General features: G+C 45.2%; 1 protein-coding gene across 10 annotated transcripts in view; it reads left to right on the top strand.

Moving 5' to 3' along the window:
• The window catches only part of PTPRU (protein tyrosine phosphatase receptor type U), a 372,040-nt gene that overhangs the window by 204,685 nt on the left and 147,957 nt on the right, over positions 1-19,398 (top strand). For all 10 annotated transcript variants that reach the window (XM_053398507.1, XM_053398508.1, XM_053398511.1 and 7 more), the window contains exon 8: positions 11,196-11,504. In XM_053398507.1, coding sequence (XP_053254482.1) covers positions 11,196-11,504 — 309 coding nt within the window. The remainder of the gene's footprint in view (positions 1-11,195; positions 11,505-19,398) is intronic.

Genomic DNA, 19,398 nt, shown 5'->3' with positions numbered 1-19,398 from the left:
ATTACGGAGCAAACTTCTTCCTATGTGGCTTTCAGCCGAAAAGTGCCCTGGGATTGATATGTATGTGTTTTATTAGTTTATAGGACAATCCATTGATAAATACTCTCTGGGTGGCTTACAAACAAGACGGTATTATAAATACAATGCACTGTAATTAAAATCGACAATATGCAATTATAGCTGGGATGAGCAAGGTGGATTAATTTGCTTCCATGATTGTTCTGGGATTCTTGCAATTTGGATGCAAGAAAAGCTGCTGGATCAGGCCAAAGATCCATGCAGTCCAGCATCCTGTTCCCATGGTGGCTAATTGGATGCTCACGAGAAGTTGGTCCTGAGTGCAACAGTGACCTTCCCACTTGTGATAGGCATACTGCCTCTGGCTAACAGTGGGAGTGGGACATAGCCAGTGTTGATGGTAGCCATTGGTAGTCTGATCCTCCAATGAATTTTTCTAATCCTCCCTTTAAACTATCCATGTGGGTGATCATCATGGTTAATTCTACCCCAGTCTTAATCTGGTCAGTAATTCCATTTCTAGAATGTAGCTAGCAGAATTCTTCATATGTGCCATTTAAGTGTTAGTAAGTTTTTAATTTCAGTTTAAAAATGCAATTGTGCGGTCATGTCCCTCTGCCACTTCGGCTTTCGTCATAGTTTTAGTTTGGTGGGAGTGGTGAAAGCTTTGCATGGAGGGGCATAGCTTTCCATGAAATTGTAAATAAATAAAAGTTTTGAAAGAACAACATCTTCTATTACTTCAATTTTAATTTGAAAATCCCCGCTGTCACCATTGCGCTCCTTTGCAAATTAAAACAACAAGAAACATATGTGGAAATTACTTGTGGCGAGAATGAACTGCTAGGTTTAAAACACAGACAAAAAAAAACACCCCTTCTTTCAAAATTTAGCTGTTCACTTTTCCTCCAGAATAATGCTTCTCTAGAATCCCGTGGACTGCAAGAAGATCAAACCTATCCATTCTTAAGGAAATCAGCCCTGAGTGCTCACTGGAAGGACAGATCCTGAAGCTGAGGCTCTAATACTTTGGCCACCTCATGAGAAGAGAAGACTCCCTGGAAAAGACCCTGATGTTGGGAAAGATGGAGGGCACAAGGAGAAGGGGACGACAGAAGACGAGATGGTTGGACAGTGTTGTCGAAGCTATTAACATGAGTTTGACCAAACTGCGGGAGGCAGTGGAAGACAGAAGTGCCTGGCGTGCTCTGGTCCATGGGGTCACGAAGAGTCGGACACGACTAAACGACTAAACAACAACAGAATCCCAACTATATCCCACCTCACCAAGATCTGATCATGCACATAAACACTAAACTGTGGTTTGGTTCAGGGGAAGCTAGCGTGGTGCTAGAAGCGGTTGGACCCCAACTGATCTGGACAACATTTCAGAAGCAGAAAACTGAAAAAAACAACAACAAACCCTCCCCCTCGCATAACATTAGAACTTGTGGACATCCACTGAAGTTGAATGCTCGGAGAATCAGAACAAATGAAAGGAAAGTACTTCTGCATTCAGTGCATAGTTAAACTATGGAACTTCCTTCACAGTGAGGGCCAACACCCTAGATGGCTTTAAAAAAGAATTCGACAAACTCATGGAGGAGAGGGTTACCAAAGGCTACTAGCTGTGAAGGCTGTGTTCTGCCTCCACAGCTAGAGGCAGCAGTGCTTTCGAATATGAGTTGATGAGAACCACAATAGAGGAGGGAGCTTTTGTGCTCACCTCCTGCTTGTGGGTTTTCCACAGGCATCTGGTTGGCCATGTTGAGAACAAAATGCTGGACCCTTGGCCTGAACCAGCAGGGTCTTCCTATGTTCTTAATCTCAGGCAGAATCAAGTTACTGTCTCTACTTCGTAGTCACAGCTGCTTCAATAACTGAGGAACGATGGCCATCTTGGGAGCTTCTGCACCCCCCCCCAAAGTCCTCCTATCACAAGAAAAGCCCCGGTTCCGATACATATAGGGCAGTTAAACAGATGGTTAGAGGTGGTGGTAGTGGGTCATGGTTGGAATTGAGCAAGCAAGATGGAAGGACAAGTATATTATTACCACTGATGTTTATAGTCTGCCAGAGATGCAGAGAACACTCAATAACTTGTATTGATGAGGTCATAGCCTCAGGTCCTCTGTGCTCATGTCCTGCAGCACTTCCATACCTCAGCCTTGTTCCTGTGTGGTGCTTTGACCTTGCTTTTGACCTTCGGTATTTGTTAAACATTTGCTATAATACCTTTAGCTTATCCCAGAGCAGAAGAGGCATTGATCCTGTCCTGCTGTCTCACCCGCTTTGGGCAACTACTCACCTCTGCTCCAGCAACCATGACCTCAGCTGGCTGTCAGCAGCTTTCTTGACCAGGCGCCCTGGAATAAAAACCCCATGCTTGATATTCATCTCACTATTCAGTTCTGAGAACAGTTTAGGGTCTTGTTGCCCTGCGCATGCTGGATCCTGCCCAAAGGGCCTTAGCACAGCTCTCTGATCACCACCCGCAAATCAATATGGGCTCCCTTCTGAAATGTGATAGTCGGAATGCCTTCGGAGACATCTTGAGAGTTCGAACGAAGTTCAGGTCTCGGTTTCCCCATGTGCCACTCTGATTAGTTAACGCTTGTTAGGCTGTGTCTCCATTTCCCACACTTCAGCGTTTGTGCAAGTGTTTGCGGAGGCGTGCTTCCAAAGTATCTGTGATTCACAACAATTGAAAGTGATCATGTTGATAACATCTTTCAAAGTGATAGTATTCATTATTCCCATTAATATTCTCATTAATGATTCTTGTGAATAATAACAGGGAGTTGACTCAGCAAGCTCATATTCCCCCCGCCACCAAGCGGGTTTTTGTATGCATATTTTTTATTATCTTTCTTTCCCTCATTCCCTATGTTTTCCCCTATTTCTTCCCCCCATGCCCAATTAAAGCAGAATTATTGAGGAAGTCAGTCTTTGTGATGCAGGCTAACCTTCTGGGCTAGAGAGTGGTTTAGAATTTAGTTATCCACTGGCTTTCATACTTCTTGAGTATCCCACTACAGTTCTTGGCTAACCCCTCCTCCCCACAACTAAAGTGTCTTTTATAACAACAACAACAACAACAACAGCAGCAGCAGCAGCAGCAGCAGCAGCAACAACAACAACAACCACAACAACCACAACAACCACCACCACAACAGCCACAACCACAACAACTTACCTGCCCTGCAGCTTAAGGTCCTGGGACAGGTTACAACAATTAAAACAGGAAATCTGTTGTGCTAGTGGAACAACAGTGTTGCATGCAGCTCCTGGATTTGCTTCCACCAATTCCTGGTTTGTCATTAAGTGTAAAACAGGAGTTATGGTTCAAAATAAACTCTGGTCCAGGGGTGGGAAACCTCTGGTCCACAGGCCAATCCTCACCCCACAGGGGGTCCACTTTGCCTTTCAAAGCCATTTCCCTCAAACCACGCCCAGCTGTCAATCAGCAGACACCACTTAGAATGTCAGCTGATGGGCTGGGAGGGTGGGAGTCAATTCCCTAATATTGTGGGTTCCCAGTAGGATTTAACCCCTGCATAATAGCTGGCAGTGGGTGGTTAAATCTTGATCTGTTTAGCTGAGCATGCCTGTTCCCTCTTTGGAACAGAGATGCACAGAAAAAAGTAAACTGCAGAAAAACAGGGGGTCTTCTTGCTTTTGCTGCATGCTGCTGCTCCATTGGAATAGGTACCTGCAACAAAAACAAGCAGGTCCAGTTTTTCCCCTGCATCACTGCATAAATAGGGCGTACTTCCCAGAGGGAGGAAGAAAAGAACTGTGGAAGGTGCTCTTTTAGATACTCAGGTTCCAAGCCATTTATGGCTTTATATGCTAAGATCTTGGACTGGATCTAGTAACTCTCTGCCAGCCAAGGTGGTGCTTTCAGGACTGGTGGCTCATGGTCCCATTGGGCTTTCTTGGTTATCAGCCTAGTAGTCACTTTCTGCACTAGCATCAAGGGCAGTTGATCTACTGAAGGGCTTGGATGCAGAGCATCACTGTCTCTCAGTGTCTTTATATGCTTCCCTGTATTCACCCGCCTGCCTACAAGTGCTTCTCTTTATATGTCAGGATGTTAGCTTCTTGGAACTTGGATGGTGCCTTTGATTCCTATTCAGCTCCAGGCTTCCTTGGTCTGTTACGCACCAGCAGGTATAGCAACGTGCCCCTCTAAATCTTACTTTATTTGTTAATTTATGCATTTCCAGAGCACCTACATTAACTAGGTGCGGTACACAAACGAAAACAAGACAACAGGCCCTGCCCGCCAGGCTTACACTCTAAACGGCAAGACCGGGAAGTGAAAGGAGGGAGCATAAAGCAGTGAATTGTTCACAAGCATCGCAGCTGGTGCAATACATTCTGCTGCCTGAGGCAGGACATCAAAACAGTGTTCCCACCCACAGACACATTCAAAGTCGAAGTGCATAATACATAAGACTAAGCAAGTTATTTTAGCACCTGAGGGGGAAAACCCCACAAGAGTCTCCTCCTAGGAGTGAAAATCCCATGAGTGACAGGCACTAGGAGTCAGAGTGCTCTTCCGCAGGTGATGGGGGCAACGACTGCAAATCTGAATGGACGGGTATGCAAAAGCACGGCTACAAGATGAACGTGTGTGGTCAGTGCCCCCCATCCCCACAACTCAAGGATGTCACACCGCCATCCCCTGGCTTAAAGGACTCAGCTGTTTAAGAACCTGGAAGATCTTAGGCTGCACTGCTCTGTTGCAGTAGGAGATTGCTACAGGCTGCTGAGCCCCTTCAAGTAGAGCAGCATTTTGCAGCATGGGTGGTGTTAAGAATTAGGCTGCACCTGGTAATGCACCTGTTACATTAATAAAAGGGCTTTATTGCAGCTTACTTGTTCCTGGAACAACTTCAGATCTTAGTGTTTTTTAGAGCACAGCTTGTATCCAGCCTGGTGTTGTGTTCTGTCTGAACCCCATCTTACATTCCAGTTGAGCCTCCCCAAACCTCATTGGAGGACAACAAATAGGCAGAATTGCAGACAGAACTATGTATATCAGGGGAAATTTGCACTATAATTTTGATTATTTTCACGAGGACATTTAAAAAAAATTCTTAAATTTCTGATTTGGAAATTTGGAGAATGGAACTTAAGAATAGAAAAATTAAAAATTGAGAGAAACTGAAGTTGACGGATTCACCTGTCTCTGAGTACAATATTTGTTCTGGGTTCCACTTGGGTTCCCTGCTTTGATGCCAGGAATCTGAATTTATCCTTCATTATTGAGATAAACAACCTTTGTATTTCACAGTGGCAATGAAACCAGACTCCTTATGAAAGCAGACAACTGCTATTGATGTCAGTTATGATAACTAATTGAGCCTCTCCTCAATGACTCTGTCAAGTGTGCATCCCTTTCAAGAGCCTGATGCTGAACTCGTTGAAAAGGCAAGGGCTTCTGTCCTTATTACGTTTGTTATTTGGAGCTTGCTGGAAAGCCCCCTTCTCCTTGCAGAGCAGAGCTAATCAATTTTCCCTCCGTGCCGTTGCCTAATGAGTCCACATCAAAGGCAAAAGTCTGATGAGGAATGAGAAAAACAGAAGACTGCTGAGAGGATTTATGGATCCCAGGGAGAACATGATTCATGCCCCTTCTACTAATTCTGAATCAATCAGTGTTGTTCCTAGTCATCTATCCTAGCTCTAGGAACCTAGAAACACAAGTGGCTGCTTTTTACTGAGTTATGCCATTGGTCCATCTAGCTGAACATTGTCTACTTGAAGAATGGGGAACCTGTGGCCCTCCAGATGTTGACAGACTACAACTGCCATCATTCCTGACCATTGGCAGTGCTGGCTGGGACTGATGGGAGTTGGAGTTCAACAGCGTCTGGAGAGCCACGGGTTTCCCATCCCTCATCTACAATAACTGGCAACAGCTTCCCAAGGTTTCAGGGAAGAATGTTTCCCAGTTCTACACAGAGATGCCAGAGAGTGAACTGGGACCTTTCTGCATGCAAGACATTTGCCTTTCCCTTGATGCCTGTGCACACCCCCAGACCTTTTTAAAAAAACTTAAGTGATGTCTGGAATCTATGATATTCCCCTTGAACTTTTGGTTTTTCTGGGAGCTTCAGTTGTGGTGATGTATTGGTAACAAGGAATTTCTACTAGAGAACAAATGGGCAAATTTCCCTCTGGACCTCAATCTCTGCAGTCCTACATGTAATGGCAGGTCTTGTAGTGTGTTGTTGCTGTGATCTGTCTAATCAGTGGCGACTGGTGTCCATTGTGACTTGTAGGGCAGAAGACAGGGAGCCCAACAGTAGGGGGAGCCAGAGACAATGCCTGATAGAGACAACAAAGCCTAGTTTTGTCCCCATCTTCCTCTCTTCTGTTGTGGTTGGCATTTGGCACTGAGGTCTGGGCAGGGGGATGGAGTGCTCTCAGACCAAATGCTCCTCCAATATCATTCACAGTTCAAAACCCCCAGCCCTCGGTTCGACCTGGCTGCTTGCAGCCTTTCTCTCCTCTCTCCTTGACTCGCTGCTACTCCCACTTCTGACCCCTCCCTGCTCTTGACTTTGACGCCTGCCGATCATCCCTCCAACATGGCTCCACCGCCCTCCTCCTCTGACAAGGCTCCACCACCTTCTGTTGCTCCTCAGTCCTTACACAACCCCTCTGCCAAACACCCACCCAGGGAAGTTGGGTTGACAAGGGTGCCCAGCTCTTCTACACCTTAAGTTGCCATCCCAATATTGGGTACATATTGTGCCTAATGGATTACAGTTGTGGGGGTAACGCGCCCCTTGTCTGTTGCTTGTCTGCCCACCTGCGAGCAGCTGTAAAGAGTGGAGTCAGGATTTCCCCACCGGCATTCAGCTGTCAGCGGAGTTGCGCTGTTGTCCACATGCTTCCAGACCCTCAACTGGTGTTGCTCCTCTCTCCTTGCCTGCTGATGTGCTTGAGGTGACAGTGGTGTTGGGGAAGGAGGCACTGGGGGCTCTCCTCTGATCTGATCAGCTTCTGCCGGTGGCTACTCCTTCTGCTCAGTGTTAGATCTCCAGACTCCACTAGCCTTCTCCACTAGCCTTTTCCAATCATCGTGAGACACTGTGATTCCAGTGCTGAGTGCTCCCCCCTTTTCCTCTTGCTCACCTCTGTGTTGATTGCTCAGGGAGCCACATGACAGTCCCCCAGCTCCTGCTGGGGACTTCCCAACATCCTCCTCCTTGGACCAGGCATGGGGCATGGGGTGCCCCACGACACCTGCTGAAATGTAACAGGCACTGTCATCCCTTGAATAAGCAAGAAGATAGGCAGGTGGGAGCTGGCTGAGGGCTGAGTAAGGTTGCTGGGGCAGTGTCCCACCTGCCCTAGTAAATCAGACTCCACTCTTTCTAACATATTGGCAGACTTGTACTGTGTGTGATTTCCTTATTCAAAATATTTTAATTCCATATTTTGTCATAAGGTCCTTGATGTTCAGGGACAGATTAAAACACGCCGAAGTCCTAAGCTGTCATGTTAAAACGCTGCATAGCATCACCCCCCAACCCCCCCCAAACAAAACGTTTAGTATTCCAACAGAAAGGACAACGAAAATAGAAATGATTGTATTTCATATTTGCATATATACTGGCACATAGGCAATGATGCAATTAAAAACTAACAATCCAACTAAAACAGAGAATGCTTGTCTCAGAGTCTCCCTGTTTCCCCTTTTTGTAACCAATTATGTAAAACTTGCAATTTATTTTTCTTTAGCATGCATTTAGAGGCCCCACAAAATTTGAGGCCCTAAGCTGTAACGTACTTAGTTTGTGCATAAATCAGGCACTGCTGAGGAATGGCTACTGGCTGGAATCCCAGTTAGAACTCACATCGCATATGTTGCTAAACACCTGCACTGCTTGCCAGCAGGGTTGCCAAGTCAGGAGTATCCCAGACCCTGAGATTTCAGGGCCCAAGCCAGAGACCTAGAGGTGATGACCTGGGATGCCCCCATGTAGTGTAGTGCTGGAGCTTTCAGTGCCACCACACTCTTCTGTTTTGCCAATGTGCATGTGGGCTCCACTGATAAAATGCACTCTTGATACTTGCATTGAGACTGTTGTTTACCGAAGCTCTGGTGCGCTTGTGTGCAGTGATTGAAAAAACCACTTGAAAGCAAACCTGATGTAAAAAGGCAGGGACTTGGGGAGGCCAGGTTGAAATCCTCACTTGGGCCATGTCAGTACATTTACAGCAGCACCGTAGCACTATAAACAATCATGGCTGCTGCCAAAGAATCCTGGGAGTTGTAGTTAAGGGTGCTGAGACTTGTTAGGAGACCCTTATTCCCCCACAGAGAGCTACAATTTCCAGCGTGGTTTAATAGTGAATCCCTCCTCACAGAGAACCTTTGAGAATTCATTTTTCTCTCTTTTGCTAAAAGAAGGTCACATTAAAAATTAAAAATCAGCATATCCCCCCCCCAAAAAGCTCAAAAACTTTGGGCAATTTTTGTTGCGGTCCCAAAAAATAGGGGTTGTCTTATACATGGGGGCGTCTTATACATGGAAAAATGCGGTACGTACCAAAGCCTGAAAGAGATATCCACTGGGAGGGAATTCTGCAACTGGGTTGCTGCCACCGAGAAGACCCTGCTTGGTGTCATCACCTTGTAGGTCGCGCTTGTTTGAGGGGACCATGGACAGGGCCTCGCCTGCTGATCTCAACGCCTGAGCCAGTAGATATTAGGGAAGGCATTCCTTTTAGTACTTGGGTCCCAAGCCATTTCAGGGCTTTGTACACGAGTACTATCACCTTGAAATGGACCCAGTACCCTTCAGGCGAACAGTGCAGTACTTTATGGATTGGTGGCGCATCTCATCGCTCCACATAAGAACCTGGCAGCAGCATTCTGCAGCAGCTGTGGCTTCTGGACCATCTCCAAGGGAAGCCCCATGCAGAGCACATTGCAGTAGTCCATTTGGGAGGTTATCAGAGAATAGATCACTGAGGTCAGGCTGTCTCAGCCTATCTATAGCTGGTAAATCAGTTCTCACCACTGAGGTCTTTTAGGCCTCGAGTGATAGTTTGGGATTGAGAGGTAACTTCAGAGTACATACCTGTTTCTTCAAGGGGAGCACTACCATGTTCAGAACATGCCATCTACCAAATGTACAGACCCAGGAGCTACCTGCCCACAGTTTCTCTGTCTCTTCAAGATTCAGGGCGCTGACTCTGGAAGTCTCTCCCCTTAAAGTTTTGCTGGGCAGCAAGTCATTATCTTTAAAGTCCCTGTCAAAAACCTTTATTTCCCCCCAGGTCATTTAGACTTCTGTTCTTAGCTTGGATTTTAGCTGGCCAGGTTATTGTTGTGTTGTGTTTGGTTTATAAGCCTTGTGAATTCAAAGGTGTGGGTTTTTGTTTTTTTAATCTGCCTTGGAAGCTGCTCTTTAGAATGGCTTTAAACAAAAACTAAAAACCGGCTATCAAATCCTTAATCCAACCAACAAAACATCATACGCATTGCAAAGATAGCATTTAAATCAACAAGAGAGGCTTGTAAATCACCATCTAAAGAGCTCAAGAGGTTCTCTTGGATTTTCAGAGCACATTCAGACACATTCCGATTCCTACAAAACAACTTCGGAATACAGAGATAAAATCCAGTGGGACGCCATTTCCATTTTAACAACTGCAACAACAACCCAAAATCATGATAGAAATGGTAATTTTATTGAAATGTATCCCCACTTATATGTTGCCACCGCAGTGTAAATTCAGGCTCTATGTGGACAACTAAAATACCTTTAAAATAACAGCTATAGAAAAACAACCCTCATAAAATTGATAGATTTTTATCATTATAGGAGAGAAAAGAGACAGAGCGGTTAGATTGATTGGTCCGGGTAAGCTGCCAAAGACCTGAGAGGGATGCTATGGCTGCATTTTGCTTCGTCTGGTATTTCACCTCGCTCTGTCTCTTCCAATGATGTTTATGAAAAATTCCAAATATTTAACCGGAAGGAAGTGCCCTGCAGACACAGGGGAGCTGTCGTTGCCTGAAATATTGCGAGAGTTTGCTCGTCCGGTGTTGCTTTCATTCTGCTGAAAACCAACAGCTTGAAATGGCTATGAAATAGCAGAGGTGGATTTATGGGACACTGGGTGCAAAGCCTTGGGGGCGCCACAACTATGATGTAGAATGGAATGGTGAGAGGCGGGGGCGGCACTGAATTTTGCCATCACACAGGGCACTGCTGAAATTGGAGGCCCCAAGGTCGGCCACTGGGAATAGAGATGGTCAGAGGCATCGAAACGATATGTGCTTCCACAGTTGGTGTGGGTTGTGTTCTTACTGCAGCCATGTTTGTTTTCTCATTCACAGAGTCCTGTGCGTACAGGCCAGGCCCAACCACAAGGCAAGTTGAAGCAGGTGCCTCGGGAAGCAGGCCCCTGAGGAAGTGCCCAAGTGGGCACGCTGCCTGTGCTGCCACCTACACCGCTGGCAGAGAATTGTCGCTAGCGACACCTCACCCAAAATCAGCACTGATGCTGGTGCTAATTCTCTGCTAGTGATGGGGGCAGTGGGACAGGCAGAGGGGCTGGCTGCCACTCTGTGGATAAGACACCTCCCTAGATTGAAGTGTCTCTCTATACCACTCTGGCTTCTTTTGCAGGAGCAGCCTTTGCCACAGAAAATCCTGTCAAGAGGCTCTTTACCAACAATGAAAAATAGCGTATTTTTCGCTCTATAAGATGCACCAGACCACAAGACGCACCTAGTTTTTGGAGGAGGAAAACAAGAAAAAATATATTCTGAATCTCAGAAGCCAGAACAGCAAGAGGGATTGCTGTGCAGTGAAAGCAGCTGTTCTGGCTTCTGGGATAGCTGCGCAGCCTGCATTCGCTCCATAAGACTCCATTAGGAGGGGAAAAGTGAGTCTTATAGAGCAAAAAAATACGGTAATCAGAAAACAATGCCCATAGAGATGGGGAAAGATGTCTACTAAAAAGAGAAGGTTTTGGAATTAGAAATGTGAGGGACTGAGCCTGAGACTCATGCAAAGCAGATGTTCTGTTGCTGGGCTATGGCCCTGCCCCTGTTGTCCGCCAGTGACTGGCTTTCCAGGATCTGTGGTGTCTTCTCGTGCCATCAATTCATTCACTTCTCTCTCTGTTTTCTCTGGCAGAACCCATGAGGGCTCCCAAGGGCCTCGCGTTTGCTGAGATCCAGTCCAGGCAGCTGACCCTTCAGTGGGAACCTCTGGGCTACAACCTGACACGATGCCACACTTATACCGTCACGCTCTGCTATCGCTATGCCGTGGGCACTGGCCACAACCAGACGTTCCGGGAGTGCGTGAAGATGGAGCACAACGCCAACCGCTACACCATCAAGAACCTCCTCCCCTACAAAAACATCCACGTCAAGCTTATCCTCTCCAACCCCGAGGGGCGGAAAGAAGGAAAAGAGATGATATTTCAGACAGATGAAGATGGTGAGTCTTGTATCTTCTGTGGGTGGGCAGGGGAGAGAGATTTGTCCTCCGGGATCCAGAAACTGTTTTCAGTAAGGGACACAAAGGAGAACAGCTTATCAGATGTCATTTCCGATTCCCATCAGCCTCACCCAGAATGGCCAGTGATCAAGGGTGAAGGGAGCTGTAGTCCTAGAATATCTGAATGACTACAGTTCCCCCCATCCTTTAGTTAAACCATGGGAAGGGGAATTAACATAAGACCCACCCATTAACACCCCCAAGCACATCAGCTTTGCCTACTTAGTTTTTGACCTTCCCATGTTGAGCAGAAAAAACCTACGGGGTGTGGTGGGACTTTTACCCAAGTTTCCTTGAATGCAAGCAGAACTCTCCCTTTAAATTTCCTCTGCTCAACATGGGAAGGTTGGGGACTTAGTGGGTGCAGCCATGGATGTTGTGGGCAGGGCTAGCAGCTGTGGCCCTGTGCTTCCTACACTGGAGGAGGTTTCCTGTTCAGGAATGATGGCCAAGTAGAGCTTTAAGGAAGAGAGGGCTGGATGGAAGCATGCCTGGAGGTGTGTACAGCTCCTGAAGCAACCTCAATGCCATCAGATGGATAAACATGAGTTTATTACTAAGTAGAAGGAGGCTCATCCCTCTCAAGAGCAACTTCTCCATCATTTTGGGAAAGTAATGTTTCAGCACCAATCTCCTAACTGATGGATGGCATTAAGATGTGTGGAGACGTTTGTGTGAACATGTGAACGCTGTTGCAAAGGATGGGAGATGGAGGGGCACACACAAGCTCTTTCCCAGCCCTCCATTTGAGCTGGGATGGCCTGTAGGGGACTTTAGCTGAGTCCTCATTTATGCAGAGGGTTCTTCTCATGAGTAAAGCCCACCCTTCATACCTACCCACAAATAATAAAGTGTGTGTGATTAGGCAAGCACCTGGACATGCTTATAGGCTTTACGTGATGGTGAGATGTATGATTCATTTGCAGGATTGTGGCATGTGTGATAGAACCTTTGTCCTAGCAATATTGTCCTACAACCTCTCATGGATAACTGGCACATATGTGTGTTTGTGTACACACACACACACACACACACTCACAATGGTGTTGTTGTGAGCCACCTCTAACATAGTAGATGGAACATGGTATAAATATTTTGAAGGAAGGGGAAATGCAATAGAATGGAAGGCTGGGAGAGAGGAAGGGAGGGAAGGAAGAAAAAGGTATGCAAGAGGTACTGCAAAGTAAATGGGAATTTTTGTATGTTCAGTTTTCAGAGTTGGGTGGTTTTTGTCCAAGCGTCAGACTTGTATGTGGACTTTAAACTCGGGATGGAGAACCTGAGGCCCTCCCTGATGTTGCTGGACCCCAACTCCCATCAGCTCCAGTTAGCATTACGTGGGATGATGGGAGTTGTAGTCAACCTCTGGAGAGCCACAGAACCTTCATCCCTGGTTTAAAACATCAGTTCTATATTGCATGTGTCTGCATTTAGCAAATTCCAGGAGAGCTCATTGATAAGAAACTGTAGAAATATGGGATGCTGCTGTGGTACAGGACAGCAATTCTGTACTGTTACCATGGTTACCAATGGGACTTATTTATACATGCATGAGACCAGCCGATTGGTGTTCTTTACTCCTTCCTGTCCTGCTTTTCTTTCTTATCTTAGGTTTATTGTAGCGTCTAAAGGTAGGAATGGGGCTGGGATACAAGAATGCTTGTGGGGATTTCATTAATTTAAAGCATTTTCACCCTGCACATTAGCCAAAACGGCTCCCAGAGCAGCTTACAAGATCAGTAGCTAGACAGTTCCTGCTCCCGTGTTTACTGTTGAAAAGCCATGGTGTGCAAGGAAAAGGGGATGTGGAGGGAAGAGGGTAAAAGCAAGTTCAAGGCCCAGTACTTAAAGTTGCAGTAATGACCATCTGGGACAGTTCACTTAAACTGATTGAATGCCTGTCTCAATGTGACAGCTGGTCTGAGTGAGAGGAGAGAAAGGAACGGATAGGAATGGTGTGGATAGCTTGGAGGAAATGGCATCCCCTTGGTTTTCTTCTGATAATTCACATCCTGACTTAAATTCAGTAGTGCGGCTTGGTATTTTTAGACTTTGGGCTTATGCCTATTACTTTGCTTTGCTCAAAATGTGGTAAGTCAGGTGTGTTGTATTTGGGGGCCCACTTGCTCATTCTTCCAAGTGGGGCTGTGGACCTCTGCTCCCAGACATGGAAATAAAGAAACTAGTTGTTGTTGTTTAGTTGTTTAGTTGTGTCCGACTCTTTGTGTTGTCCCCATGGACCAGAGCACGCCAGGCACTCCTGTCTTCCACTGCCTCCCGCAGTTTGGTCAAACTCATGCTGGTAGCTTCAAGAACACTGTCCAACCATCTCGTCCTCTGTTGTCCCCGTCTCCTTGTGCCCTTAATCTTTCCCAACATCAGGCTCTTTTCCAGGGAGTCTTCTCTTCTCATGAGGTGGCCAAAGTATTGGAGCCTCAGCTTCAGGATCTGTCCTTCCAGTGAGTACTCAGGGCTGATTTCCTTAAGAATGGATAGGTTTGACACAAAATTAAGTACAGAAAAAGAAAAACAAAAAGGTGAAAATCTGTTAAAACTTTAAAATTGGAGTTCACTTAAAATGTCTGCTGGAATTTTTAAAAGAAGTGTTCATTAGGTGCTGGAAGCTCAACAAAGAAGGAGCCTACCTGAGACCTCCGCTGGAAGGGAGTTATGTTACATACTGAATCTGGTGGAGAAGAGCCATGCATTTTAGATAATTCCAAATGAGACAGATGGAGGGAGGGGAGAACCAACCTCTTTGCAAGCAGAAAGCCTGTATAGCAGGGTATAGTTAATTTCCTCAATAGGAGCTAGGCTTTTTTTATTCTACTTAGCAGTTCCTTTTGTCATGGGTGGTATTGAAGAAAGGGCACTCTTCACCTGCAGACTGAAATGATACAGTCCACTCTTCAAGAGTCTACCATTTCCTCTTGCTCCTGTGTGCAGATCAGGCTTGAGAATAAATGTAAGGCAGTAGTGGGTGTTAAATTCCCCCCTTCAGCTTTTCTATTTTTGGAGAATTTCATTACCGGGGCTTCCTTTCAGAGCAGACCTTTTTCCTTTCATCTTTTTTTGTGTAAGCATATCAAAGCTTAATAACAATAACAACAATTACTCTAATTACTACCTTGTTCTCAGTCAGCACCTTTCATCTGTGGATCTCAAACACCAATTAATTAAGGCTCACAACACCTCCGTGAGGTAGATATTAATGGTGACAAAGGGCCGAGGGGGGCAGTCTGCCTCTGATGTCTGCTCTCTGTAGATGTCTCAGTACATCTCTGACCTGGATAAGTGCTGTCTCGTATCAGGAAGGATAATTTCCTAGTTCTTCTGTTGCTAACTGGGTCGTGGCACTTGATGGGCAGGTTGTTGTTTTTTTTAAAGAAGTTTTTATGTGTTACTTGTGTGCACACACGCAAATCAATACATGTCAAGGGTCATCAAGGCATCAGATTTACCGTAGATGATAATTGTCTACCAGGAGTTTAGGCCACCTGTAGCGATAGCCAAAATCTGTCCATTTCAGCTTCTCATTTTTCCAATCTGAGGTTCAGTTCTTCAGCTTCTCACACCTTCACATTCCTGCATCATTTTGCTATTTTCCCCCAAGTAAATTCATCAGTCAATTTATCCTAATATAAATGACTTCTTGAAAGGTATTAATTTAACTGTTGTTTCTTCATCACTGCTGTTGTTGTTAAAAATATTAAAATCCTGGGCGTTATGCCAGGCCACTGTGAAAGGTCCATTTAACTTATAATGTTTTCCGGAAGAATTACTTGTAAAGGGTGATTCAGAGAGAATTATAGGGAGAGCACCCCTAGAAACCTTACTATGCTGATAGCTGAGATCTGGACAGGAATTTTGAGGTTAACCCATTCTATAAAAATGTTAGCTATTAAACATCACACTCTTTGTACAAGGACTGAAAAAGCCACTTCCATCAAAGATCAGGCCTGGAGAACAAAGCTTTTCATCACATTCATGCCACATCTTATCACCCAATAGCAGAATATGGGCCTTTTTATACAGTGCATCATTTCTAGAACCTGAAATGTAAGTCTCCTCGGTGCTAACCTGTCATTGTATTTGAGTACATGACTGAAGTGAAAATGAATTTGGTCTCTATGGAGCATTTAACTCTAAGCCGGGGATGTGGAACCTGTGGCTCTCCAGATGTTTCAAAGTACAACATCCATCATCGTTGTCTGTTGGCTGCGCTTGCTGTGACTGATGGGAGTTGGAGTCCAACAACATCTGGAGGCTCACAGTTTCCTCATCCTTGCTTTAAGTCTTTTGTGTAAGAAGGATGTGTGTGAATACTTGTGTCAATGCCATAACCACATGAGAATGAAGCTCTTCCTTAACACTATTTAGCCATTCTGCCTTTTCATAAGTTGTTGTTGTTTAGTCGTTTAGTCGTGTCCGACTCTTCATGACCCCATGGACCAGAGCACGCCAGGCACTTCTGTCTTCCACTGCCTCCCGCAGTTTGGTCAAACTCATGCTGGTAGCTTCAAGAACACTATCCAACCATCTCGTCCTCTGTTGTCCCCTTCTCCTTGTGCCCTCCATCTTTCCCAACATCAGGGTCTTTTCCAGGGAGTCTTCTCTTCTCATGAGGTGGCCAAAGTATTGGAGCCTCAGCTTCAGGATCTGTCCTTCCAGTGAGCACTCAGGGCTGATTTCCTTAAGAATGGAGAGGTTTGATCTTCTTGCAGTCCATGGGACTCTCAAGAGTCTCCTCCAGCACCATAATTCAAAAGCATCAATTCTTCGGCGATCAGCCTTCTTTATGGTCCAGCTTTCATAATTTTCACAATTACAATCTCACAAAGGGGAGAGGAGGGCCACATTCACTGGCCCTATTCCTACGGTCATTTAACAATCAATTCCTTCTTACAGGGAACTCTGGGAATTGTATCTCTAGGAGAGGAATAGAGGCCTCTTAACAGCTTTCAGTACCCTTAATAAACCACAGCTTCCAGAATTCTTTGGGGAAGCCCATGACTGTTTCAAGCAGTGTCTTGGTGCTTTAAATGTATAGTGTATGCGTGGTCTCTGGTTACTGGAGATCTGGTGTTGGAAATTCACTGTTGACGTTGGCAAGGCTTTGGGGCTTAAGGAGGGTGGGAGAAGCAACTTCTTCCTGTCACCTCTCCCAACCTCTGTCATGGTTTTGGGGGAAAGAGAAACAGATGACTTGCAAAAGGAGAGGAAGAGGAAACCAGCTATACTTAGAAAAGTCTGCGGAAAATGGAGGCCAGTGGAAAGTGGAGAAACATTTGGAATGGGCACTTCTACTGAGTCACACCCATTGGCCCATCCAGCTCAGTATTGTCTACACCAGTGTTTTCCAAACTTGGTTCACCAGCTGTTTTAGAACTACACTTCCCATCATCCATGACCACTGGTCCTGATAGATAGGGATGATGGGAGTTGTAGTCCAAAAACAGCTGGAGGCCCAAGTTTGGAAAACACTGATCTACACTGACTGTCAGTGGCTGTCTAGGATTTCAGGCAGGTCCTTTTTCTAGCCCTACCTGAAGATACCAGGGATTGAAACTGGGACTGTTCTACAGCTGATGAACATCTCCACAAAGCTAGAGAACTCTTTGGAAACACCTTGAGTTTTCCCTGAGAATTATCTGAAAAAGCTGGAAAAGAACAAGCCTATTCTGAATCAAGATGATGGGGGATTTAACTGATCTCTAACTCATGCTCTCCTGTCAGCTCTCTTTCGTTCTCTCCCTCTGTATGTGACAAAAAGGGGATTTATCCCTGACCACATAAAAAAGATATACACATTGGTAAAACAATGTGAAGAAGGACATGCATCAGATAAATTCATTGAAAAGAATGAACGCATTTATAAACCATTTATGACTTACTGGAATACAAAATATCAAGACGGCATACAACTTTATGTATGATCTTCACCCATATAATTACATAGTTGAAAATGAAATTTGCTTTCTATTATTTGTGTTTCCCCCCCATTTTTATGTGAAATACCAACATTAAAGAAGCATTAAATCTGCCTAGCATCAAGCCCCTAACTGGCCACAGAGCTAGGAAACATACCAAACAACAAAGACCTGGTGATGACAGTGACATCAACAAGAAAGATGCTAGCAATAAAATGAGCAGTATTCTGGAAAAAGCCAGCCACATTATGCCTCTCCACTTTCAAATAAGCCAGGAGATAGGAGATGGATGCACAGAAGCCTGACAGGAAGAGTCAATTGGAGGTTACCCAAATTTAGTGCCAGAACACAAAGGTTCAGTTTACTTGGAAAGAGGACAGTGAGTGAGAAAATAGAGTGGGCTAGATGGAAGAGAGAAAAGTCAGGCACAAGATCTACAAGCAAGCTTTCCCTGGGATATATTGGGGATTGAAATGTAGAGAAAACGAAGTGCAACCGAAGAACGAGCAGAACGAAGGCAGATTTCTTGCTGCTATTTTGTCTCATTCTCTGGAAAGGAGGAGAAAAACCTGGTTAGAAGTCTTGCTACTGAATGCGGCTTGACCAAGCCAGCTGATTGAATTGAAATCTAGTAAGATTTGAAGGGCCAGAGGTTCACCCCTTCACCACGCCAATGGTGTCTCTGGAAAATATCCTGCTTGGGTGGGAGAGGAATTCAGAATAACGCTAAGCATATCGCTCCATTAGTGTAAGCCAGGGGTCAGCAAACTTTTTCAGCAGGGGGCCGGTCCACTGTCCCTCAGACCTCATGGGGGGCCAGACTATATTTTGGAGAGAAAAAAATGAACGAATTCCTATGCCCCACAATTAACCCAGAGATGCATTTTAAATAAAAGGACCCATTCTACTCATGTAAAAAACACACTGATTCCTGGACTATCTGCAGGCTGGATTTAGAAGGCGATTGGGCAGGATCCGGCCCCTGGGCCTTAGTTTGCCTACCCATGATGTAAACATTTCTGTTTGACTGATGCAACCATCTGTCCCTCCACTTCCCCTTGTGTACTGTTCCAGGGGTTCTCAAAACCCCACAAGCCAGTTTGTGGGGCTCAGGGTGCGGGGAGAGGAGGAAAGACCCCCATTGTGCTAGCAGAAGTCCTTCTGTGGGCTTCTTCTGGTAGGACTTATTAGTTGAATCAGGCACTTTGTTTTTCTCACATCTAGTCCTTTGTGCAGAAGTGCAAAGGGACAAAGGATTCCTCCAGATCACTGACATAACTAGCCCAATATTTTCTACTCAGATTAGCAATGGCTCTTCTGGGTCCTTGGCAGAACATTCCTATGTAATGTTTCTCGATCTTTCCCACATCAGCAACCTGATCCTTTACAAACTGGATATTGAAGGGATTTAATCAGGAAAGTTCTGCATGCAGAGTGTGTGTTCTGTCCCCAGTGTGTTGTGTTCCCTCCTCCAATGCTGTACTTTGGTGATATCGCTGCAATAGGGGAGGCTCCTGCTTTCCACTGCTGAGGTTGGGATGGTCTTGCTTACAGCCAAAACAACATAAGAAGGGACCAATGACCCATTTTTTTATCATCATTTTAATTGAGTTTTACATTGCACATTTAAATTCCAACATTAAACATCATCATTTAGGATTCCCTGAATCCTTAGATTCCCCTCCACCCTTCCAAGGTTACCATTTCCAATCTTTTTCAACTGCTTCACATATTTTCTCTATTAAATAATCCATTTTTGGCCTAAGTTTTTAGTACATTACAAGCATTACTCAAATCCTGCCAAAGTGTTTAGTTGTTTACAGTGTTCTCTTAAGTACATTGTGAATTTCCCCCATTCCTTCTTAAAGTTCCTCTCTTCCTGGTTTCTGATTTTCCCGGTCATT

The sequence above is a fragment of the Podarcis raffonei genome, chromosome 8, assembly GCF_027172205.1.
Source record: "Podarcis raffonei isolate rPodRaf1 chromosome 8, rPodRaf1.pri, whole genome shotgun sequence".
Taxonomy (NCBI): domain Eukaryota; kingdom Metazoa; phylum Chordata; class Lepidosauria; order Squamata; family Lacertidae; genus Podarcis; species Podarcis raffonei.
This window is presented reverse-complemented; position numbering and strand designations above follow the sequence as displayed.